At 49.9% G+C, this 23,865-nt stretch overlaps 2 protein-coding genes across 4 annotated transcripts in view; one reads left to right on the plus strand and one right to left on the minus strand.

Annotated features, from left to right (window-relative positions):
* Nucleotides 1–2,972: 2,972 nt before the first annotated feature.
* B9D1 (B9 domain containing 1) lies at nucleotides 2,973–5,782 on the plus strand. Of its 2 annotated transcripts, XM_050317278.1 has the most exons (8): nucleotides 2,973–3,050; nucleotides 3,599–3,667; nucleotides 3,748–3,859; nucleotides 3,925–4,021; nucleotides 4,478–4,540; nucleotides 5,210–5,277; nucleotides 5,397–5,549; nucleotides 5,598–5,782. In XM_050317278.1, exons 1-7 carry the CDS (start codon nucleotides 2,973–2,975, stop codon nucleotides 5,534–5,536), a joined length of 627 nt encoding a protein of 208 aa, XP_050173235.1. In that variant the 3' UTR covers nucleotides 5,537–5,549; nucleotides 5,598–5,782. The 2 variants fall into 2 exon arrangements, with proteins under 2 accessions (XP_050173235.1, XP_050173236.1); XM_050317279.1 differs by lacking the exon at nucleotides 3,599–3,667 and having other exon boundaries at nucleotides 2,985–3,050; nucleotides 5,397–5,782.
* An 8,205-nt stretch (nucleotides 5,783–13,987) lies between these two features.
* The window catches only part of EPN2 (epsin 2), a 38,957-nt gene continuing 29,079 nt past the window's right edge, over nucleotides 13,988–23,865 (minus strand). The window contains exons 4-9 of one of the 2 annotated variants that reach the window (XM_050317264.1): nucleotides 23,167–23,259; nucleotides 22,722–22,878; nucleotides 20,185–20,352; nucleotides 18,601–18,693; nucleotides 17,477–17,692; nucleotides 13,988–15,904 (exon numbers count right to left, since the gene is read on the minus strand). In XM_050317264.1, coding sequence (XP_050173221.1) covers nucleotides 15,573–15,904; nucleotides 17,477–17,692; nucleotides 18,601–18,693; nucleotides 20,185–20,352; nucleotides 22,722–22,878; nucleotides 23,167–23,259 — 1,059 coding nt within the window. In that variant the 3' untranslated portion in view covers nucleotides 13,988–15,572. The remainder of the gene's footprint in view (nucleotides 15,905–17,476; nucleotides 17,693–18,600; nucleotides 18,694–20,184; nucleotides 20,353–22,721; nucleotides 22,879–23,166; nucleotides 23,260–23,865) is intronic. The other variant, XM_050317265.1, reaches the window with a different exon arrangement.

The raw sequence follows: 23,865 nt of genomic DNA on the forward strand, positions 1-23,865 counted from the left end.
CAGGGGATGAAATGAGAGGAGCTTTAAGTCCCTCCCAGCCCAAACCTAAAATGATTTAGACACGTAACACACCTGTCTTCACCCAGGTACCTTCCCACCAAACTAAATCTCCAGGCAAATGTATTCAGCAAGAATTACAGCAGGAATATCCCCTTCCTGGAATATCTGAGCAGCAAGAAGGAAAAGCTCTGAGAGCAGGAGCAAAAGGCAGGGAAGACAAAGGGCAGGGAAGCTCCCCTGCAGCCTCCTCGTGGGGAGAAGGCACAGGCAGGGATGAGTCAACGCTGTGCAAACAGTCTAAAAATAAAACCCGTTTATTGCAGATAAATGATACCATAAAATGTATTTCGCTGGCCATTTAGAGCAGGTGTTGATCGTAAATATCTGGGGTTAAAAATAAACTTTTGTTTGCCGTGCCACCGTATCGTTGTTTGCGTCTCCCCCACCTTCCCCCAGCGCCTGTTGGCAGCGATGGATCAGCCCCCAGGCTGCTGTAAGCACACTTGAACAGGTAAGGGAGACAAAGTACCTGCTTCCTGCTACCTCCCTGCAGCACAGGGATCTGCTGCTGCTGCTGCTGCAATTACACTGAAGTCCCATCACAAATCCCAGGACTCGGGACAAGTCCAGGAGAAGAGGTGACTGTTTTACGTGGCCAAGAGAAAGAGTAACATCATTAAATAACACCTGTGGATTTGCCATGATCCACAAGCTTTCACTGTGCTTGGAATCCAAACTCTCTGATGGATCGTTAATTAAGTTTTCCAGCAGGATAAAAACACTTCCTTGCTTGGGATTTCGTTCTGCTCCCCAAGATTAAAAGTGCAGCCAATTAGAACAAGGCTGGAAAGACTAAAAGGTCTTCTTATGGCTGGGAGGGGACAGAGCCCTTCCAGAGGCAGGTACAGATGACTCATGGCTGCTGAAAAAGCCTCCTGCTGTCTCTCTGCCATGGGGATAGTCTACCAGTGCTGATAGCACTCCTCCAGCACCTGTATATCACTTGCCAGGCAACAAAAAAAATTCCTTAAATTGGCTCTTAGCAAGCTCCAAGGTAGCTGGTAGCCAAGTGCAGTGTTAATTAAACAGCCTCACTAACTGCTCCAGACAGCTGCTCCAAAACTGCTTTATTTCCCCCTCTTGACAATTTTCAGTCCAAATGAATTATTTTCTCTGAAGCATTTCTGAAGGGCAGGGGAGAAAGGATAAAGTTTCAGACATTCCATCCCATCCCTCTTGATTTTCTCTCCCATTCTTCTCTTGGCCGAATTTGTTTGGCCTGAAAAATCAGGTTGAAATAAACACTGACAGACAACACATTTATTGGAACAAGGAAGGTATTTTTCAACTTGAAATGTAATGGTAGTTTACTTTCAAACCAATATAGAATCCCAGAGTGTTTTGGATTGGAAGGGACCTTAAAAACCATCTCGTTCACCCACTGCCACGGGCAGGGCCATCAGTATTTATACACACCATCCCTTCCAGCAGAAAAGGGTGTCTTGGTGCCTTTCCTTAGGGAAAGACCTCAAGTGAACAGCCTATGGTGTGGCACTTCAGGAAGCCTCCACCAGGATGCCAAAGGGAGGGAAAAAGGAGACAGTGGGATGAGGACAAGGAGTGAGGCCATAAATCTCTGCTCAGCCCGTCTGTGAAAGGGCTCCAGACTGGCTACAACTCGAAACTCAAACAGGTGCCAAGCCAGGGCTTCCTTCCTTCCTCCCATCCTTCCCCGGAGGGTCTGGCAGCAGAGAAATGCCCCACAAATTCCTCACAGCGAGGGGAACACGGTGTGGGACGGAGGAAGGAGGCGAAGGGATGACTGGTGGCAGATGGTGGCCGGGCGGGTGAGTCTCCACGGCGCGTGGGCAGCAAAGATTCCTGGCAGGAGCCGTGGCACGACCGTGGGCCCGACGGGCCAGCACTGTCACATCACCAGGCCAGCACTGTCACATCACCAGGCCAGCACTGTCACATCACCAAGCCAACACCATCGTGTCACCAGCCCAGCACCGTCACGTTGTGGTCCCTCCAGGGAAACAACAAGTCCTGGGCAGCACATTCCGGCGGTTCCAGCTCTGCAAAGCCTCGGCGCATTCATCCACCCTGTTTACACACCAGACTCACCCCCTTTCCTTTTAATTAGTGCGTTCTCAGTAAACCAACACCGTCCCCTTTCCTCCCCTTCCCTCCCACGGCGTGGCAGCCACATCCAGACCCCGGCGTTCCCGAGGTGTTTATCCTCATATCCATGAGGAATAATCACTGTGCTGTGGACACCAACAGCCCCACTGGCCTCCCCCTCTCCTCATCAGCTTGGCTTGCAGGGTAACCCTATGGAGGCCGCAAAATTCATCACTATTCCCACTTTTCCTCCCTGGAAACACCTCGTGGCTCTGGCCCTCGCCCAGGAGCCGGAGCTGCTTGGACTCGGCCGGCAGCATCATCTAGTGGCCATGGCCTCCACACCACGGAATCAGGAATGCCCTGAGCTGGAAGGGACCCACAGGGATCATCGAGTCCAACTCCTGGTCCTGCACAGGACACCCCAAAATCCCACCACGTGCCCGAGAGCGTTGTCCAAGCACTCCTTGGACCCTGACAGGCTTGGGACCAGCTGCTGGGAAGGCTGGCGTTGATACAGACATTGATATTAAATAAAAAAAAAAAAATCAACAGGCGTTGATATTAGATAAAGAATAACGCCAGAGATTCCAAATGCGGGGCGGTGCGAGGACAAAGCGGGAGCGGGCGGAGGGGAGCCCAAGGGACGGGAGGCCGCGGGCCAGCCGTGCTGAGGGCAGCGGGACTGTCCCTGGTGACACAGGGCTGTCCCGAGGGTGACGGGGACGGTCTGGCCGCGTTTGGGGTGGTTTGGGGGCGGTTTTGGGGCGGTTTTGAGGAGCGGGAGCCCCGCGAAGCGAAGCGGGGCGCGGAGGAATCGTGTCCCCCGCGCCGCCCCGTCCGTCCCCATGGCAACGGGCGCGGCCGGCATGGCGGCGCCCAGCGTGTTCCTGCTGGCCGTGAGCGGCGAGATCGAGAGCGGGCAGGTGAGGGAGACACCCCCGGACACCCCCGGGATGCGGGACCGGGACCGGCAGCGCGGCCCCAAGTCCTCGGTCCCGTGTCCGCCCGGCGGGATAGACCGAGCCCGGACCCTGCCCGGCTTCAGCCACCTCCCCAGCGCAGCCTGTTCTCAGCGCCCCGACCCCACCCTAACTCGGCGCGGTCTTAGCCCCTCAAAGTTTACCCGGCCTCAGCTCCTCAAACCCGGCCACTCCTAAATCCCCCTGACCAACCCAATCTCGGCCCCTGAACCCAGCAAGGCTTCCACCCCTGGAGAATCAGCCCGGCCTCAGCCCCCACAAACCCAACCCAGCCTCAGCACCCCTAAACCCCCTAAAATCAGCACCCTCAAAGCCCAGGCTCAGCCCCCCCAAACCCAACTCAGCCTCAGCACCCCCTAAACCTCCTAAAATCACCACCCCCAAAGCCCAGTCTCAGCCCCCTCCCAAACCCAGCGTGCCCTCAGCTCTGCCCTTAGCGGTGTTCCTTGGGCAGACCCAAATCCCCACTGACACCCCCCTGTCTCCCACAGTTCCCTGGATTCGACGATCTCTACTGCAAGTTCTGCTTCGTCTACGGCCAGGACTGGGTCCCCACCGCGGTAGGGCCCCTCTGTGCCCCCCAAACCCCCATCCTGGGGGCTGCCAGGCCCCCCCTGCTCACTGCACCCTCCCCCCGCAGGGCCTGGAGGAGGGAATCTCCCAGATCACCTCCAAGAGCGACGTCTCACCCACCACGCTCGTGTGGAACCTCCCCATCGACATCACCTTCAAGAGCACCAACCCTTTTGGCTGTGAGTGTTTTTGGGGAGGGGGGGGATGATTTCCAGCCCCCCTCTCACCCCCTCCTTCCTTGCAGGGCCGCAGATTGTGCTGAGTGTCTACGGGCCCGACTTCTTCGGGCACGACGTGGTCAGGGGTTATGGAGCCGTTCACGTGCCCTTCACGCCTGGAAGGTGAGTGACAGCCTGTCCCTCGGGGCTCAAACAGGTTTTTGTTCCAGCTACTCTGTTGTTTCAGCAACAAAAATGCTCCCATGTCTCCTCCTTGTGCCTTCTGGTACAAAGGGCTTGGATTTTCTAGGAGTCCCTGGCCACCAAACAGATTTTGTCGGTCCTGTGAACACCTCTAAAGCCAAAATTGGCCTGTAAAAAAGCCCAAATATGAAGCACAGTAAATTGCCTCTCCCCCATCACTCTCAGCGCTCAATAAGCTTTCATTCCCACCTCTGGAAATGGAGGAAGATACACTGTTCCTATGCAAATAAACCTCTCCTCCTTGGAAGGAAAAGTGTCCCACCTGGAGATGTTCAGTGTTCTGATGTGTCTGAAATTCTGGTGCCTTTATAAATTTACAAACTCTTGCTGTTTGCTTCCTGTCTGAAGTTCTCTGGGTCTCTTTTTTTGCTTCAGGCACAGAAGAACCATCGCTATGTTTGTTCCAGAGTCCACCTCGAGGCTGCAGCAGTTTACAAGGTAATAATTAATGACTTTTATGTTTTTAAAGTCCTACTTGCCCTTAGTCACAAAGGCATGTCCAGCAAATCACCGGTGCAAACTTGAATATTCTGTACCATGGCCAGGTAAAATCACATTTTTAGCTATCTGGGTACTTTGAAAAGCTTCCTGAAAACATGTTAACTACCTGTTTACTGTACTGAACCCACTACCTAAATCTTCTTAGGGTATTTTTTTGAAGCACAGCCACATTAAGAGCAACCTGGAAAGCAAAGAAGGTGGAAAAACAATTCCCATTCTGCTTTTTCTCCCAGCTGGAATGCATTTGCTGTAACCTTTATCTTGTTCACACACATACACACACATCCCTCCAGGAGCAGCCTGTACACAGCAACTGAGGATGTTGAGGCTTTCCCCTTGCACAATATTGCCAGGATTCAGCTGATTTCTTCTCCTTTAGATTCCCTTTTTGTGGGCCCTTCACTAATTTGTGTGTATTTTTCTGTGTATTCAAAGTGTCTGGTTTCTCTGGGTGATCAAGAGTGAATCAGTTCCAACAATTCCTTTGCCGCAGGAAGATTCTGTCTAGCCCAGAAATAACCATCATGGGCATGAAATTAGTTTTGGGGTTGTTTTTTTTTTCTTCCAAACCCTGCAGTTCCTTGTTTTCTGTGTTCTCTCTCCAAGCTGGCTCACAGGGAGGCGCCCGGAATTCACTGACCCCAGAGTTGTGGCGCAGGGAGAGGGACGAGAAGGTCAGTCCTGGCTGAAGCTCGGCCATCCATCTTTGGGAGGGCTGAGAACAATCCTCCTTGGATATCCTGAGTTCAGAGCCCTCCTTTGGCTGGTTGTGCTCACGTCATCTCTGTTCCAGTGACGAGGGTGAGATCCCAGGGCTTCGTCACCGTTTCCTTCAACGTCATGACCAAGGACCTGAAGAAGCTGGGCTACGACGTGACCCCCAGTGATCTGCAGAGCCCCTCCCTGGGGCCACCAGGGCTCCACAAGTACTGACCTGTGCCATCAGGTGCTCAGAAGGCTCCCAGGGAAGTTCAGCACTTGGTGGCTTTTTAAGGAAAAGGGTTGGGGGGAGCTGATTAATCTGGGAGAATTATTCCAAAAGAAACACAAGCCCACGAGGCTTTGGAATAACTGACCAAGTACAATCCTTTCAGTAAGTTACAGGTTTGAAGTATTGTGTTAATTAATGCCATCAGATAATACTTAGCATTTTTAGGAGCAGTGTCAGGCTGTCTCACAGTCTGGGACAAAGTATTTTTATAACAGTCTTTTGTACACTTATTATGTAAATAATGAAATGGAAAGTTCACAGTTGTAGCAGTTTTCCTGGGGTTAAAAAATCATTGCAAACCCAGTTCTTTTTAGTAATTTTGGGGAGGGGAGGGTTGTGGTACAAATGGGGAACTGAAATTATTGCACCTTGCAAAAACAGTCCAGTGAAATGCATCCCCCTCTGAGCTCTTCTTTTAGGCTGAATAAACCCAGTTGTCTAAATGTATTTGTTTGTCTTTCTGCTGCTCAGGCCTTTTGTTTGTGCCCTAAATCATCCAAGCTCTGCTCTTACAGGCACCTTTGATACGAGGGACAAAGGCTTTTCCAAACCTGGTTGAGGGTGATTTTTCATCTCTCACATTTTTCCTGTCTTGCTTTTGTTGACTCCACACTTCCAGTAAAGCTCCTCTCCACCAGTTGTTTTGGCAACTCATGTAATCTCTGAACTGAGTCACGTTGGAATCCGAATTAATAAATATTTCCTGTTGGCTCAGAGGAGGCCAAAGGAATTTTGTTTCCTTTTCAGAAGTATTTGGGAAGCAGTTGGCTGCAGTAGCAGGATAAATATCTGTGTTTGGAACACTCCAGGGGAAAACACTGAACCTCCTACTGCTGAAACATCCCTTTTCCCTTGAGCACAGTTACCTGCCCCCATCCCAGCTGGAGCAAAACTGCCCCTCAGAGCTCCCAGGCACGAGGAACCTGTTAAACCAACCAAGGACACACCAAATTTATTCACACACAGCTCTGCATCCTGTTGGATGTTTAACCCCACTGAGAGCCACCAGACCCACCCCAGCTTCCCCCTTCCCAGCCAAGCTGCCAGGACCCTCGGAAAAGTTAAAGCAGTGAAAAGCAGAGAGCTAAAAAAAGCAAAAACCTGAAAGGTTGGAAGAACCCAGTAACCCCCAGTAAACCCCAGCCTTGCTGCAGCAGAGGTGATTTCCTCTCGCCCACCTCCAGGCAGCTCTAACACCCTGCTCGTTTCCTGGTTAATCATTCTCCCTTCTGGTCAAACCCGGACTGGAATTCCCAGCCCCGGGTGGCACAGGGGGCAGCACGAGGTTCTCAGCTGCTGCTGGAGCTCCTGTTCTGCTGCTCTGAAATCTCTCCCAGGCGCTGAAATCGGGCATTACCCTCCCAATTTGAGATGGGGCAGGAAAAGAACCTTCACTGAGAACGTGTGTCCTGACACAGGAGGGGCTTTGGCCATCACAAACCGGAGAGGGACCCTCTGGAAGCGAAGGAAGGCTGGGAGATATTTGGGGGCTGTGCAGCAGCTCCCTTTGCTCTCCTGGCCTGGAGAAGCTTTGGACGGTGCTCCCTCCATGGGGGTTTTCCTGCTCTCACCCTGGGAAGGAAACAGCCAAGGACATGGACCAAACAGCAGCTTGGGGACCAAACCTCCCAGAAAAAGGGAAATCATTGGGATAGTCCTTAGGAACTGTTATCTACAGCCTTTTCTACCAAAACTAGGAACAGCAGCATCAGCTCCTGCCCTCTCGTGGCAGCTCCCAGCCTTTAGGAAGATGCTGGAGGAGGTTCCTAACAATCGGCTGAGGAGGGGCTGGGGGAAGGACGCCCCCGTTTTTCCTGTTCTCCGTGGAAATGGCTCAGTGCAGCTGCCCTGGCACTGCCCCCTGTCCCCAGAGCACGGGGCAAACACCTCCCGGCGCCACAGGGAATGGCACTGAGCCAGGAATGGGAGCATCCCTGAGCGCTGGAGAGCCCGGCTCTGCCCCGAGGGCAGCCGGGCTGCTTTACACCAGCAGTGCCGCGGCAGCTGGGAATTATCTCCATCGGAAAATGAGCTGGATTAGAGCTGACAGCGACTGCTCCCCAGCAGCAGTGCCGGGGCAGCAGCAGGAGCCTCCTGTGAAACGCTCCAAAGGAAAAAAAGAAAAAAAAAAGAAAAAGAAAACAGAGAAGAACAGAGCAGCCAGATCTGAAGAGAATTGGGAGCTGCAGCTCCAACTCCAGCCAGGGTTGTGGCGTTTCAGCCCCAGGATGCCAAGGTTCATGCCAAGGTCACTGGAGCATCGTGCCAGGAGCTGATGCTGGAGATAGAGGAGGATAAACACAGGTCTGTGGGGCTCTCAGGAGGAGAGAGCAGGGTGGGGTCCTGGACATCAGGACCCACCAGCACCAGGGAGAACCAGCAGGAACCCCCACCCTGGGCCTTCCCCTTTGGCCTGGCAGTGCCTGCTGGATGGGCAGGTGGCTCTGCAGAGCCCACACAGGACATGCCCAGGCTGTCCCTGGGACACACTCAAGGATCTGAGCCCCCCATGAGGGCCTCCCACTCGTGCACCACCACCCAGCCCAGCTGGAGACCCGAGGTCCAGGCACACCAGCCAACAACATCCATCTGGAGCATCTTCCAGGCCATGCAACGCCCCAGCAGGAGCCCAGCAAAGAGCTGGGCAAAAGCCACCCAATCCACACCCCACAAGGGATTTCAGCCCCTTTCCCTTTCTCAGCAGGAGGACATCCCCAGGTTTTTGTTCCACCAGCTGAGGAGTCCTCTGGGAGTCAAACAGGGGTGAGATCAAACCCCACGGGCTGAGACACTCAGAGTGTTTGCAGATCAGGAACAGCCTCCATGTTTGGAGCACAGGACACAAATCCCTTGGGAACCATCCTTTGGGCATGGAAACCAGGCCTGAGCCCCCAGGAGGGAGGGTAAAACACAACCTGCTTTCCCAGCAGGATGGGAGGGATCCAGCCTCGTCCTTCAGAGGGAAGAGCAGCAGACGCACGTAAATGCTGCAGGGCTTCTATTTTTATACCTCTATTCAGGCCAGGATATTTAAGTACCCAAATTCACCTCAGAGAATATCACTACTACATTTAGTGCCAGACTTGCTAATGAAGATATTAAAAAAGAAAAAAAAAATCCATGACCATCACCCAACACAACCCCAGGCAGCCCACGGGCTCCAAGGACTCCATGTGTGCTGCTCCACCGAGGCAGAACTGGCCCCCTGGAGCTTGGATAAACCACCCAATCTCATTCCCTAGTCAGAAGAAAGCCCTTTAGAAAGGACACAGACCCCACTACTGCCTGATTTTCACAGGTTCCAGGAAAGGAAAGGGACAAGGAAGGTGTCTAATGATTTTCCATCTTTGGCATTAGTGGAGGTGGCTCAGCCACTTTGGGGAATTCCATGGGGGTTGGTGGGTGGATGGGTGGGGCAAGTCCATGCTGAGTCAGCATCCTGTGCAGGATCTTTGCCTCCATCTGCTCCAGCAGCCCCTGACCAACCTGCTGTGGGTGTTGGTCCCAGGGCAGCCGGCAGAGCGAGTGGGTTCACCAAGGGGTTATTACTCAGCCCCTCAAATCCAGTGTCTCTGCTCCAGCAACAGCTCCCTGGGCTGGATGGAGCTCTGACCCAACCTCCAGCAGCTCCAGTGGTTAAACAGGGCTGAAACCCTCCATGCCATTCCTGCCTGGGAGGAGCTCTCAGCAGTCAAGGGGCAAAGCTGGCAGCTCTGATGCCCCAGAGAGAGCTCCTGTCAGGCAGCAGCAGGCAGGGAGCTGGGGAAGACAAACTCCACCTTTATTACAGCTTCATTCAGGCGATTTGAGATGTCTTGGATTTTCCTTCACCTGAGAACAGGAACATATTTGCTCAACAAGTGCTGGGAACGGCTCAGGCAGAACATCCAGGCTGTGGGAGGGAGTGCAGGCTGGGCATGGGATGCTTTGGACAAGGGCCTGGAACGACAGGACAGGGGAAAATGGCTTCCCAGGGACAGAGGGCAGGGATAGATGGGATATTGGGAAGAAATCCTTCCCTGGGAGGGTGGGCAGGCCCTGGCACAGGTTGCCCAGAGAAGCTGTGGCTGCCCCATCCCTGGAAGTGTCCAAGGCCAGGTTGGATGGGGCTTGGAGCAACCTGGGATAAGGGAAGGTGTCCCTGCCCATGGAATTTTCCCTAATCACTCAGGGAAATGTTTACCAAACAAAGGAAGGTCCCACAACTCCACCCAGGTCTGGTACAGCCCTGGGCTCCCCCCTGCAAAGCCAGAGGACGTGCTGTGCTCCCCCAGGGCTCCCCACACTCCCCCATCCATGATTTGTTATTTCACCCTCTGCAAAGCACCAGGCTGGGTTACTCTGGCAGGATTCCAACTCCCTATTGATCATCACACTGCTGTTAATTAACTGCCCTAAGGGGAACTGGCACCAAGGGGAACCTCCCACTCCTTGAAACCACAATTACAGGGTACAATCGACCAACAGCAAAACAGAGCCGAGGCTGCCACTGCCGTGGACAACAGTGGCTCTGCCCCATTCCCAATCCTGAGCTCCCAACCACACACCTCTCCTTAGGAAATCCATATTCACCCATGTCCCAGCTCACAGATGGGGAGGGGATGACCTGGGAGGCAGATGAGCATGAAGAGATGGAAGTGTTGAATGAGAGGGGCTGCATCAGCCACTGTGGGTCTCCGAAATGCAGGGGTCTGCCAAAGCCAGAGCACGAGCTGGTCCAAGGCCTTTCCTCCCAGTTCCATGCAAAGGAGCAGAAGGGCAGAGTTGAATCACCCAGCCCAGCACAAACAAGGGGCAACACGAACGTTCTCAGCCCAAACACTTTGGCAACAGCGGCGCGGAGGAGGAGCCAGAGATAACACCTTATCCACAGTCCCCTTCCCCTGCACAGCAGCAAATCCACCTCCCTGCATGGCAGAGCAGGAGGAAACGTGGGACAAGGTGGGATGAAGCTCACCCAAGGTCAGCAGAAACCTCCACCACAGCCCCCACATCTCCTCTCACCGTGGGATTTATCAGCTCAGGATCCCTCGGCTCTGCCAGAATTCAACTCCTTCTGAAGAGATCAGAGAGAGTCACCACCTTTCCACTTTGATCCCCTCCTGTTTTCCCTGTAGAGAGCAGCTTCAGTTTAAACTGTGCAATTCCAGCAGTAGAATCATACAATTCCAGACTGGTTTGGGTTGGAGGGGACCTCAAGGCCCATCCAGTCTCACCCCCTGCCATGGGCAGGGACACCTCCCACCAGCCCAGGTTGCTCCAAGCCCCGTCCAACCTGGCCTTGGACACTTCAGGGATGGGGCAGCCACAGCTTCTCTGGGTAACCTGTGCCAGGGCCTGCACCACCCTCCCAGGGAAGGATTCCTTCCCAATATCCCACCTAACCCTGCCCTCTGGCAGTTTAAAGCTGTAAAACAGTGAAGTCAGTGCTGATCACACAGAAAGACCAGTCAGAGGAGTGATAAAAACACACTCAGAGCCCTCCAGCAAGGAGCAAGGAGCATCCACCCCCTCTGGAAAAACCAGAGGTACAAAAGCCAGCAGGTACCTGGTTCCTGGGCTGCTGCTCCTGGCCCAAAGGTTTTCCTGTTTTCCTCACTGGCCTGGACACGGAAGCAAAACGACTCCAAGGCCTGACCTCATTCTCCAGGGATTCAGGAGCCTTGCTGGAGCAGAGGGTTTACCCAGCACCCCCAGCCAGCTCTGGACCACGGGGATGGAACCAAAACAGAGGCTTTTCTCCCCAAAACCACCTTTCCCAGTCAGGTCTCCAGCCCGGCTGCAACTTCAGCATTAATTAGTGATCATTGATTAGTGATCAGCCTGACTGGCAGCAAACTCACACCAGGGAACCTGGAGGGGCTCTGGAGAGGCAGCTCTTGATGCCGCCTGCTAATGAAGTGCCCTTCAATTAAAGCAGCCAGAATTAGAAGCTGGAATCACTTCCCAGCTGGAAGCAGCTCCTGCTCCCCATGTGATCCACGGGACAGAGCCAAGGCTGAGGGAAGGGCAAGAATGAGCTACAAGGACTGGAAGCAAAAGCTCCCCAGGGCAGTTGTGTCACAGCTCCCCAACCCCCTCATCCCACAGCCACCTTCCCCAGATTCCTGCCTGGACACAAATCCAGTGAGGCAGCGCTCCACGATCCCTCTGCTGTGGAGCCGTTTCAGGGGTGGCTTAAAGAAGGAGTTCAGTCACCTGCAACACAACAAGTCTTCATTTTTATTGAGTTAGTAAGGTCTCAACTGATCCCGAGCTCGGCGAGCTACAGAAACCCTCCTGTCTCCCCAGCCTGTCCCGGGAAAGCGATGGATGCATCCAAGGAATCCCACGGACAGCAGAACGAGCAGCGTGGCTCAGTCACGGCGAGATCTCCCCCGGCACAGGCCGGGATCAGCTCCCCCAATCCACCACCAAACCCAGGCACGGCGGGCGCGGGGTTCGCTTGGGACGGGGTTGGAAAAAGCAACACGGCCGGAATATAAAGCAATACAATTTTAATTCTGACCAGTCACCTACAAACCCCCTTTTTGTCTTTCCAACTGTTCTGATGGCATTTGTTTAAATAGCACATCCGTGACATCGCTTGGGAAGGGGGGGGAGTAAGGGGAGGGGGGAAAGAAAAAAAAAAATGACACAAAGATACAGACATTATGATACAATAGTACAAATGATAAATTATTTATACAGTAAATAATGTCAATAAGTCAGCACAGAGTGGTAAAAAGCAGCCGGCTCCCGGGATTGTGAAAAGTTTGGTAAATATTGAAACTTGTAACACTTGTGAAGGAAGCGAGTCGTGGTGAGCTTCTGCTGTGAAAAACAAACCACCTGTTTCTCCACAACCTGTGCAATATCCAGACCTACAGTACACATTAGAAACTGTAACAGCAAAGGGGGAGATGGGGAACGAGAGTTGTCTTGGCTACTCCAAAAAGACTGTAAACAGTACAGCCCATCACGCTTTTCCCTTCCCCGCCCCCTCCATGGAGTTTAGGTTCTCTGTAGTACAAAACTGAATAAATAACTGAGCTTATCTGGGGGTAAAATTATGCCAAGGGCGGTTGGGTTTTTTTAGGGGTTTTTTAAGTTTTTTTTTTTTATTTTACAAAATATTTAACACTTTTCTCTTTGGTCAATTTGACCAGTAAGGCTATTCTGGGCTACTAACATTAAAAAAAAAAAAAAAAAAAAAATTTAAGAAAAAAAAGCACTTTTAGTATTTTGCGAGGTGAGAAAAAGGAGGAGAGGAGGGGAAAAGGAGCCCCGTCATGGTTTGGTGTGCCATGAAAGCCTCTCTCTCTCTCTCCATATTTAATCAACAGGAACACGGCTCTTGGAGAAGTGGACTTGGTAAAAGCAACAATCGGCCATTCAGCAGTTTCATTAAGCCAGGGCTCCCTACCAGACCCACAGCACAGTTTTCTCCAGTCACGTCAATCATTTCATCACTTTAAATGCTTATCCTCAGCCCCACCTTTGCCTCCAAAGAGTTACCCAGGATGTGGTCAGGGCTTTTCGTGCCCCATCCAACTGCAATTCAGGTGACACACTAAGGGAAAAAACATCAAGTGACCTCGATTCCACTGTTGAGAACATCAAACTGGAAATATAAATCTTGCCACAGATCAGCTGGAAAGCGCTTTCCTTCCCCCCCCACCCCCACCCCATCTGCAAGAATCACACCCTTCCTGGTCTACACTTCTCAATAACTTCAACAACAACAAAAAGTCAAGTCTTTTTTTCCTTACTCTGAAAGGCAACATGAATGGGTTTTTGTTTTTAAAGACACACTGGGTGTGGCCAGCAATTCTCTTCCCTCCTCTATAAAAACAGGAGCGGACGAATATTCGGGATCCTCCTCGCCTGTCCCACACTATCCACGGGGATCCCGCAATCTGCACAGGAACACCCACACACCGAGCACTCTGCACACCAACAGAGCTACACCGACCTACACAGCTACAAATCCGTGATTGTGCCCTACACCTGATGGTCTCTCAGCCCCCCTTCCCTCCAGGAGACGGCTCCCGGTGCCTGTGGCAGCTCCCGTGCCTGTGGCAGCTCCGGCACAACGGGACACAAAACTCCGGTTCTTTGTTCTCCATTTTTTGCCCCCCACAACCTCCTAACCAGGGAAAGCCACCGAGATGCACCAATCCACGCAGAGATGCCCTCCAGGCAGGAGCCAGCGCTGGGACATCCCCACCCACGGATATTTGGGGTGGATTTTGGTCTCCAGCAGAACCCCCGAGCGCGGGGTTGGTGCCGAGGAGGAGTCCGGACGTGCCGGTTCAAAGAGGGACAAGTTGAGCTCTCCCAGTTTTTCCACGGGGTGAACTGAACCTTCCAGCAGGGGAGGGGGGAGAAAACAAGAGGCCAAGCCGATAAAATTAAACGAGTCGTGGTTTGCACATTAGAATTTTTTAACAGCTCAAGAAGTGTTACAAGGAAAACAAAACCAAAAAAAAAAAAACACCACCAGCCTCTCTTGTGATCTTCGTCAAGGCTAAAAGTCTGTCCAGTTTGGGGGAAGGAGGGGGTTGGGAAAAGGGAACAAATCAAGGGAAAGGCGACTTTAGTGTTTTTTCTTTTTAATGTAGTCTTAAATCATGTTATGCTCAAATTCATTTCTTCTAAAAATAATTAGTCACGAGGATTTGTTTTTTTTTTGATTTGCATTATGAATATTTCATTTAAAAGTAAATATTTTAGTGTTAATCTTCCCTTTTAAACTCTCTTTACAGAAACAAAGAGCTAAAACCATAAATAAGAGGGCATTAAAACCATAAAAATGACATTTGCCAATATCTTAATTTTTTTCAGCCAGACTTGATAAATCTATCAAAACCAGACAGTTAAATAAGAACCACATTATAAAAATTAGCAAAAAAAGGACTATTAGGTAACTCTGCAAACTCAAATATGAAACTGTACTAAACAAAATATGTGCAAAAGTATACAAGAGTAACTGCATATAGCAAGGTTAAGCCTGAATTAGTTTTAAAGCTTGCCCCGGTGAAACTGAATTCAAAGTTGTCCCACTGTAATTCTTTTTTTTTTTTTTTTTTTTTTTTTTTTTGTCTTTTTTTCTTTTTTTTTTTTTTTCTCCTTTTCTTTCAACTCACATTGTAAGTCAAATAAAAACAAAATACACATGAAAAACTTCCAAAGAAGCTGGTACTGGACAAGCACAGAGCAGGACACTCACTCAGCACGAGTGCAGCCACTCACAGAGAGTTCCAGGAGTCCTTAAGAGTAGTGTACAAATTCAACACTGCACGACAGCACACGGCATATCGACAACTCGAGCATGTTCTTGGGTGTTTAGTCTGGGGGGTTTTGTGTTATTTTCCTTTAGAGACAAGCTTGTTTTCTCGGTCACGCCTCGGATACCAAAAGCAGTGCGAGTTTGCAATGTTTAATGCATAAAAACCAGCCACCTGGGCCCCTCCGGATCGGTCTCGTCTAAGAGTAAGGACTATGGGTGAACCAACAGTCTAGAACTGTGTGTAGTTATGTGCAAAACATTCACTAGCACTCGGAATCTCAGGTCTATCATATGGGCATAGGAAGTGACAGATGCAGGTAAATAGTAAATTTCAGGATCCAGCACATGATCTGACATCTACAAAATAGCCAACGGAGTTTAAAATGGCAGGTTTCTCTCCCTAGAAAGTGTATTGAAATGATTAACAAAGTAACAAAATGGGCAGAATCTAACTTTGGTGAAAAAGTCTGAACATTTTCACATGATGCTCAACAAGCCAAAGTAAGGTACCATCTGTAGCAAAGACTAGATTTTTTTTTTAGATTAACTGGTAAGTAGAGACAACTCTTCAAAGATCATAACTGTAAACTGCAAATCTACTTCCAAGTCTCTCACACACCGTTCAGTCCACACAGGCCACGTTCGTTCCGCTGTAAAGACTTCAGCCTGGAAACACTAGGAAAAGAAAAGTTCCTTTAATTGGGTCTTTATAGGAGGAAAGGGTTAGTTGTATTTGCAGACTGGGAGGCTGACGGCGGGATTCCTGTACTGTGGAGAGGTTGGGGCATTGATCCTGCAATGCTCAGCCCCTGGCCCATCCTGCTGATCGAGGCCACGGTGCCCATCGCCGGGATCGGCGCCATCCCCACGGGCACGGGGGCCCTGGAAGACAGAGGTATTGGCTCCATGCTCATGGGGGGCACGGCACTGAAGGAAGGGCTGCTCCCCATCACGGGACTCGCTCTCATCTGGTTCAGGGTGAGCGGCTGAGGCTGATTCACTTGGAAGGGGTTGATTGGAGTCGGGGCTGTGGCGGCGCCTGGTTTGCGGGGAAAGAGGGAAAGAGACGGCGCTGACATCACCAGAGATCTGGAAATCGTCTCTTCTGGCCAAGAATGCACCTTTGGTTCATTCCCACACACTCCCAAAACCCAGAACACCCCAGGAAGAACCTGCCTGGGTGCCATTCCCCGGGGCACCAGTACAGGCTGTTTCCTTGAACCCATCAATCCCACAAAACGTCCCTTCCCTGACCAACAGTTTCCCCTTCTGATAGTACTGACCAGAAGGAGATGTCCCAAATTTGGTCACCTGGAACATGCCCAACCATGACATCCAGGTGTCCAATTTTAGCTTTTAAATGCTATTTAAAATTTGCACTGGGGAAGAGACCTGCAGGCCCTCTGTGCTCCTTTACTGCAGATTAAACTGACAGAGAGTAGGGTTTGGATATTGGGAAGAAATTCCTCTCTGGGAGGCCCTGGCACAGGCTGCCCAGAGAAGCTGTGGCTGCCCCAGCCCTGGAAGTGTCCAAGGCCAGGTTGGACGGGGCTTGGAGTAACCTGTGGAAGGTGTCCCTGCCCATGGCAGGGGGTGGAACTGGATGATCTTTAGGATCCCTTCCCAACTATTCTGTGATCCTCTGATTTGTACATTTGCCTCACAACCTCACCAGCCAACTCCATTTTCGTGTTTCTGGCACCGAGTTCGGACAAGAATTCACAAAGTAAACAACTTGTTTCCGAATTGCAGCGGTGCTAGAAAAAGCAGAGAACAACTTTCCCAGCGTTTGAGGTTCCCTGGATTGCTGCCAAGCCTGCAAATTCCTTTCCCCATCCCTGCACGGCGTTATTTGGATGGCCCAGTGACCCCTCACAAACTTTCTGTAGTAACTGGTAAGGGCAGATACACAGATTTCCTCTCAGCACTCACTGCCAAGGCTGCTCAGAATCACTGCCTTTTTCCTGCTCAAGGAGTTTAATAAACTGGCTTTTTTTTGCTTTTTTTTCTTGCACTGGAAGAGTGAAGAAAATCCATACTGAAAAAGAATTTCAGGGTGTTTCAACCATATGAGCAACATGTGGAAATTTCAGGGCACGTTTCAGCTTTTAAAAATTACGTGTTCCACGTGTTTAGTGTCACCATTTGAGCCTGGTCTAAGTAAGGGCTCACTTCTAACAGGCCCAGCTTACAGGAGAACTGCAGCAGCCTATTTTTTTTTTTTTCCCAAATATACTGAGAATGTGTTTTCAGATGGAAACTGGTTTACTGTGCCAGGCTAAAGGAAGCCTGACCAGCAACCCACCGAATTTTGCTCTCTGGAACCTCAGATAATCTGGAGAGAGCAAGGGCAAAAGGGAAACTGCTGGAACCAAGCTCAGCTGCAGACAAAGAGCAGAAAGTCTGTGCCTTCAGGGACTGTCACTATGCTGGGTCAGTTCAAGATGCCTCTGTGAGACCTTCCTGCTCTCAGCCATGATCTGCTGCCTGAAGCAACCAAGAAACACCCAAAACTCCTTCCTCTAAATCCACCAGGACTGAGTAATGCACAGTTTTCCTACAGGGAGGGAAAGCTTAAAACACAAACGTGAAGGGCTGTGCAGAAACAGACCTGGTGCCAAGAACGGATTCAGCGAAGTAACAGGCTGTGGTGGCTTAGACACCAGGGAATCCAGGTTCACCAGAGCAGCATTGGGGCCCAGAAAGGACTCCGGGGTTTTCCGAGCTGCACTTTGCTTTCCTGATGTCCCACTCGAGTGCTGGGAATCAAAGAGATCAGGACTCGTGGTACCGCTGTGCTGAGATGGCAGAGTGGAACCTGATTCGGCTGAAACAACACAAAGGGACAAACAAAACTGCCCATTAATCCACACAGCCAACGCAGAGAGAGCCCTGAAGGGTCTGACAGCAGGAATGTTTAGTTCTAACGTTGGGATTAGTCAGGCTGGAGTGTGTCAGGGCCACCCTTAGCATGCAAGCAGACAAATGTTCTGGAGGAGAGCACGAGAAAGCTGCAGTCAGAGGTGCAGAGCTCTACTGAAGGCGCTCCCTGCTTTGCCCTGATGAGCATTCCCACAGCTCTGCTGCTCCAGGTGGGACTCAGAGGCTCCAAGGAAAAGATACTCCAAAGCCTTGGCTCCTGCCCTTGCCCTACACCCCTGCTGTGCCCTTCCTAGCTGGATTCCCCCCAGGTTTGATGTTCAGGAAGCCCAGCTGGGCATTAATGACTGTTCCTGCAGGCAGAACCATCCTGAGAGCACAGGGTACCACAGCCCTGGCACTGAGGGCCTGGCAGTCTGGATTTAGTCACTACTGGCCAAAGGAAAAATAACTTAGAGCATTCACAGAAGCGTATTTTCTCATCTTCCTATCACAATTTATACAAGAGAGGACTTCAGTCAGCATGGTTCTGTTTGACCCTCGGAGCACAAGCCCTGCTCCAAACTCGTTGGATACTGGAAATTTAAAATCCAACCCAATTTCTGGGTCAATGCAGCCAGAGGTTACAACACAGTGCAATTCTATGGATTACAGAGTAAAAGGCCCATTCCCCACAAGTTCATGCACAGGCCAACACGTGAACAACAAGCTTTTACTGCTGCATTACCACCAGCTTTAATCCTTCCCTTTGTGAAAGCTGATTTTTTTTTTTTTTTATCTAATAAAATGTAGTAGAGACATTTGTTGCTGTGACTGTCACCCAACCTGTCCACATGCTAAGAACTGGATTCGTACCTGGCTTTTTGGAAGTTCGGAGTGTGTCAAATTCAGAAAAATCATCTTTAACTGTACCATTCAAATTACTGAAGAGGTCAAAAGATGTACTTCCTGTTCAAAACAACAAGACAGCCCTGTCATTAACACATCTTCGCTTGCATCCCACACCTGATCCTCCTGGAAGCAATTCCTAAGCCATTTGTGTTACCAAGAAGCCATTGTTGGGCTCCAGGGCAGCAGCTGGAGTGGTCCTGGAGTTACCCAGGAGCTGGGAGAAGGATAATGTCAGAAAATTGTCCTTTCTTACAGAATTAAACAACTAATTCAGAGCAGTTTGCTTTTGAATCAGTGTAGGGCACACCTTGAGCATGCTGGGGTTTGGCTGATTGTCTGCACTAGAGAAAGCAGAAGGAGAAATGGATTTACAGCTTGAACTACCAAGTGTTAATCAGCCCCTCAAGTAAAACACATTCTGAACAGAGTTCCAAAGCCAAATTTAGCACTGTTACAGCTTCAGTGATGATTTGACTTGTGCTTCCCAAGAGAAAAGGAGGAGAAATGCAATAGCAAAGGTTGCTGAGATGGCAAAGCCCCGTTAGCTGAAGCACCAGCACTTGCCCAGAATTCACACCCACTGAAAAAATCACCATTTCCAAATTCCACGCTCTTACCTCAGAGTGGAGGCAGCAAACCCAAACCCAAGTGACCAGCAATCACGCTCCTGAAAAGCTTTAAAGTTTGTGTGGCAGGTTTTTGGATTTTTTAATTAGTTAAAACGTTTTTTCTAATTTAGTTTTCACCTTCAACACGTTTCAAGCAAATGAAGGTCCAAAAAGAACACAAAAAGACAAAAAAGCCCCGAGAGAAAAAGTGATGATTGAGTACAAAAACAATGCCTAAGAAGAACAAAGTTAAAGGCTGGTTCTCACAGCGATCCAGTTATTGCCCTTTGCCCAGTGGAAAGCTGATTAGACAACTTTTAGCAGTACTCAGATTCCTTTGTTTGTTATGAAGGGCTGGCAGAAAATGCATTTGGGATGCATTTAGCCACGGTGCTGATATGAAAATAGCAGGTATTAAGGTTCATCAAGGTTGCATTAGTTACAGAGCATGAACAGACAATTCCATCAGCACCTTGGTACCCAGGGCTCACTTCACACCCTGGGTCTGAAGAACAAACCTTCATTTGCACCTCCAAAAGCGTGGGGCTGCTCAACCTGTCAATCTGCATCTGCAGAGACATCATATCTGCAGAGCTATTTATCATGATGAAAGCTTAAATTATAGGATCATTCATTGCCAGAAATGAAGTCCTTGTCTAATTAAAGATAAAGCCCAAGAGCAGCAGCAGTCCCAAGGGCTCAGCAGGCAGCCACGAACACCAAGAGGAGAATGTGGAAGGGACAGAGCACGAAGCAGCTCCACGAATTCAGGGCTCTAAGTCAGAATAATTACATTTGATTTTCTTTTTCCTGCTAGTTATTACAACTCCCTTTTATTTTACAGGCCAGTTCTGCACGTTGTTCAGCTCTGAACCACACAATGCAGGAACATCGTCAGGATTTCTCCTCACTGCTCAAAGAACATGAGACTGTTCCTCACCAGAAGTAGAGAGAGGTTTGTTTGCAGGAGCTGGTCCCCAGGGATCCACAGGTTTTGCTGCAGTAGAAGATGACTGAGCAGGAGCCCAAGGGTCATTTTTGGACAGAGGCTGAGCTGTGGATCCTGCTGGTGCTGCCCAAGGGTCAACGGAAGCAGCTGGTTTGGCACCTGCAAAAAGAGTCAGCGGGAACACCAGTGAGTTCAGCTTCCCTTTGGAAAGCTTTCCTGGGAGATTAACCTCTCTTATGTGCCTTTACTGCCAATTAACACTGAACATGAACAGGTGAAGCAGTCCAGCACCAGGAACACTGATAACTCCCAGCATCAGTGTCACACGCCCTGAACAACAAGCACCAGGAAATTCTGTGCAAGGCAGATGAATAAACAAATCCCCCCCTTTGAAACTGAATAAAAATATCTGCAGTTCCAACAAGAAAATAAACTTGCTTTTGTGACAGACATTTCCACCCCAACTGACAATACCTGACTGGAGGTGACCTAAATCACAGGGTCCATTTCTGAACTCGGGGGAAAATAAGTTTATAAAAAGCCCAGAGGTAAAAGGTATGAGATATAAAAGGCACTTGGAGAAAGACACCTAAGATGCAAAGGGAATGTTTTCCATCTCTTCTAACCATCCTGTTATTTTTTAAAAACATAATCAGCTTCCCTGAGCCAGCTGTGCTTTTTTATTCCCATGTGAAAGCACTCCTGACACAGATCTGAGCTTCCCACTGATATCCTTATTTTATTTTTATTTTTAACCCAAAGCCTGTATGTTCAGGACTCTCATCTTTATTGGAAATCTGTGACAACTCTCCATTCCCACAAACTCAATCACCAGACTGCTTCAGGTTGTGCACGAGGGGAAAGGGGAAATTTAAGACCAAACAAAGAGAGAAGGAAAGAGGAGGAAACTCCCCTCACTATATACAATTTCCTGCCAGGCTTTTCTTCTTCCTCCCCAACCTAATTTATTGCTTTTCAGCAAAGCAGTCCTGTTCTTGTTTCTACCAATATTTTAAGTTACCAAACCCCAGGACCACTGAGGCAAATCCCACGTCCCTTTTGCAGTGGGCCAGGTGGGTGCTGGTGCTGGAAGGTCATTCTTGCTCGGTCCTGACATCCATCCCCATCCTGGACCACCAGGAATGGGAGCCCAGCACTTCACAGGCACATCCTGTCCAACTGCACAGTGATCAGCTACCTCCCAGTCAGACAGCACATGCAAACATTTCCTCTCCTCTATGAACCCCCTGGACAGGAATGGTTTCATTCCCAACTGAGGGCTGTGTAACCCAGAGCAGTTCAGGATCACCCTCACGTGCACAACTATCATCTTGAACCACCATGTGGGTTTCAAGTGATGACTGAGAATTATTTAGAGCTTTCCAAACTACACACAACCCCCCGTGGCACTACAATGTTCTTGCAAACCAATTCAGTGCTGCACACAAGGGCACAAATGCCCATCTGCAGTGCTGGGTTTTGTTCCATCAGCAGGGCCCGTGGTCTTGCTGCAGCTCTGCATCAGGAAATGCCAAAACCCTCCAAGGAAGCCCAACTATTCCCACACCGGTACTTACACTTCCTTTATCTGCCCTCAGTGCTGAGTTACAGCAGTGCCCCACCAGAAATGCTAATGACAGCATTTCCCATCAACTGCAGCTTCCCAAAAATGTCTTTTCCTTCATAAAGGGAGCGCAGGAAATGGGAGCGTTTGGGAAGATCCCTTCCCGGAGCTTCCATCAGCTCCACTGGAACACCACAGCACATGCAGGACTTGAGAAACACCATTTAATGAGTCACTCTTTTTATCAGAAAACTCCTAAATCTTACATCTTCAGGACCATCCTTGGCAGCCAAGAAACCAGCAAGCTGGAATACGGGGTTGTGCTGTGGTAGGACAAAGTTAGGAGGCAGTGACAAAAAACACTACAGCCCAAAACTGATGCAAGCAAAATGCTGTCAGAGGGTGACAGAACAAGCAGGAGAATTGAAGAGTGCTGGATTTTAACCATGGAAAAATACACTGAATAGCCTTAGGGCCCAAAACTTGGGACTTCTTCTGATTTCCTGTCACCAAAAGAGAAACAAATGACACTTAGAACAATGACCTGCAGCTGGCCCAGCAGCTTTGTAGGTGCCTTAAATGCCACCATGAGGAGGGGAAAAACCCCAAACAAGGCATTTCATTATTAAACTTCAACATTTTCATCAGGAACCTGACGGTGTTGTGTTGAATGCTGATGGAAACGACTCTGAAGCACTTTAAAGAAGAGGCTGTACAACCACTGGCCTGAAGCAGAACAGACAGAATGCCCACACAAAAACCCAGCTGTTTAAAAACAGTGAAATTTCCATTTGTTTCTGCTTGGAAATGAGTTGGGGAACATCAGTTCTAGACTCTGGGAACCAACCAAGATGGACTAATACCCAAGAGTGACACTGGTCACGGGAGGAACTTTGAAAAAGCTCAACAGCAAAAAGCAAAACCCTTTAAAAACAACATTCCCCCCCGGCACTTTTCTCCTTACCAAATGATTGCCACGGGTCAGAGGCAGGAGCTGCCACTGTGGATCCCCCCCAGGGATCAGTTTGGTTTGCAACAGCGGGAGGTCCCCAGGGCTCCGTTTTCGGCGGGGCCGGTGCCGAGGAGGGCAGGGCGTCCATCAGGTCCAACAAAGTGGTGTGCTGAGGGCAGGAATAATCTGAGCTTTAATCAAGAGCATGGTCACTCTGAAGTACAAACCCGTGAGAGTGAAGAAGCAATTATTATTATTATTCTTTTTTTTTTTTTTTGCCTTTTACACACCTGCATTGACTTAGCAGCTCGAAATTTAACCCACACGGAAGAAGCTTTTAAGCTACACAACAAAGCAATCCCAAAAGCATAAAAGAGCTCAGTATTAAGCTATTTTTGTGTTACTGTATCTCAGCTTTTGGCAGCATGACCGGGAGTTTCTTAGTCGAAGGCACTACCTCCTTCTTTTTGGGAATTTTAATTGTGTCTCTGCGACTCTCCTCCAGAGCCATCTGTAATCTCAGATCATCTCCGCGTCTGAGGCGCTCCTCCTGCAAAGGAAATCAACACTGGTGATATAGACCACGAGCCTGCACTGAGCTGCTGCTCCCTCCAGGAATCCAACCCCTGGGCAGGCAGGCCTGGCCAGCCCTCCCTGCCACCCTGGCAGTGCTGGTGGGATCACTGGCTGAAATTTGGACACAGCTGAGTGAGGGAGAGGAATTTTCTTGTGGTTCGTGCCTCAACCAGAGGTGGGGAGCACCCCGACCCTGTGACACCAACACAATCCAGCTTGCTGATTGACATTTACCCTCGTGTTGTTTTATTCCTGATGGGAATATAAAAAGCAACATTCTCTCCAAAATTCAGTTGGTAGGTACAAACACCACAGAACTTCGGGCAAACAGCCCCTTTGTAAATTATCACCACCATTCTGAGCCACTGGAGGTTGGAGGGAACTGAACTGTGATTGCCCTGCCTGTTCCCAGCTTCCCTCCACGCTGATACAAGTGTTGTAAAGAACACCAAGGGAATCAGTCGAGCCAACTCCATGTAATTCGAAGGTTTAAACATCTGTAAACTGCAATGTTTGTGGTACATTCAAATACTTTAAATGTCTCTGCTTGCATCACATCTGTCAGAAGTTGACTAATCCC

Source organism: Myiozetetes cayanensis, unplaced genomic scaffold (genome assembly GCF_022539395.1).
Source record: "Myiozetetes cayanensis isolate MyiCay16 unplaced genomic scaffold, myiCay2020 scf20-37, whole genome shotgun sequence".
Lineage (NCBI taxonomy): Eukaryota > Metazoa > Chordata > Aves > Passeriformes > Tyrannidae > Myiozetetes > Myiozetetes cayanensis.

Excerpts from the sequence above, each read along its gene's own strand:
- B9D1 (XM_050317278.1), top strand. The coding sequence starts at position 2,973 with ATGGCAACGGGCGCGGCCGGCATGGCGGCGCCCAGCGTGTTCCTGCTG. Across the intron at positions 3,860-3,924 it reads GAGCACCAACCCTTTTGGCT|GGCCGCAGATTGTGCTGAGT; the intron begins GTGAGTGTTTTT and ends CCTTCCTTGCAG. Across the intron at positions 5,278-5,396 it reads GCAGGGAGAGGGACGAGAAG|TGACGAGGGTGAGATCCCAG; the intron begins GTCAGTCCTGGC and ends TCTCTGTTCCAG.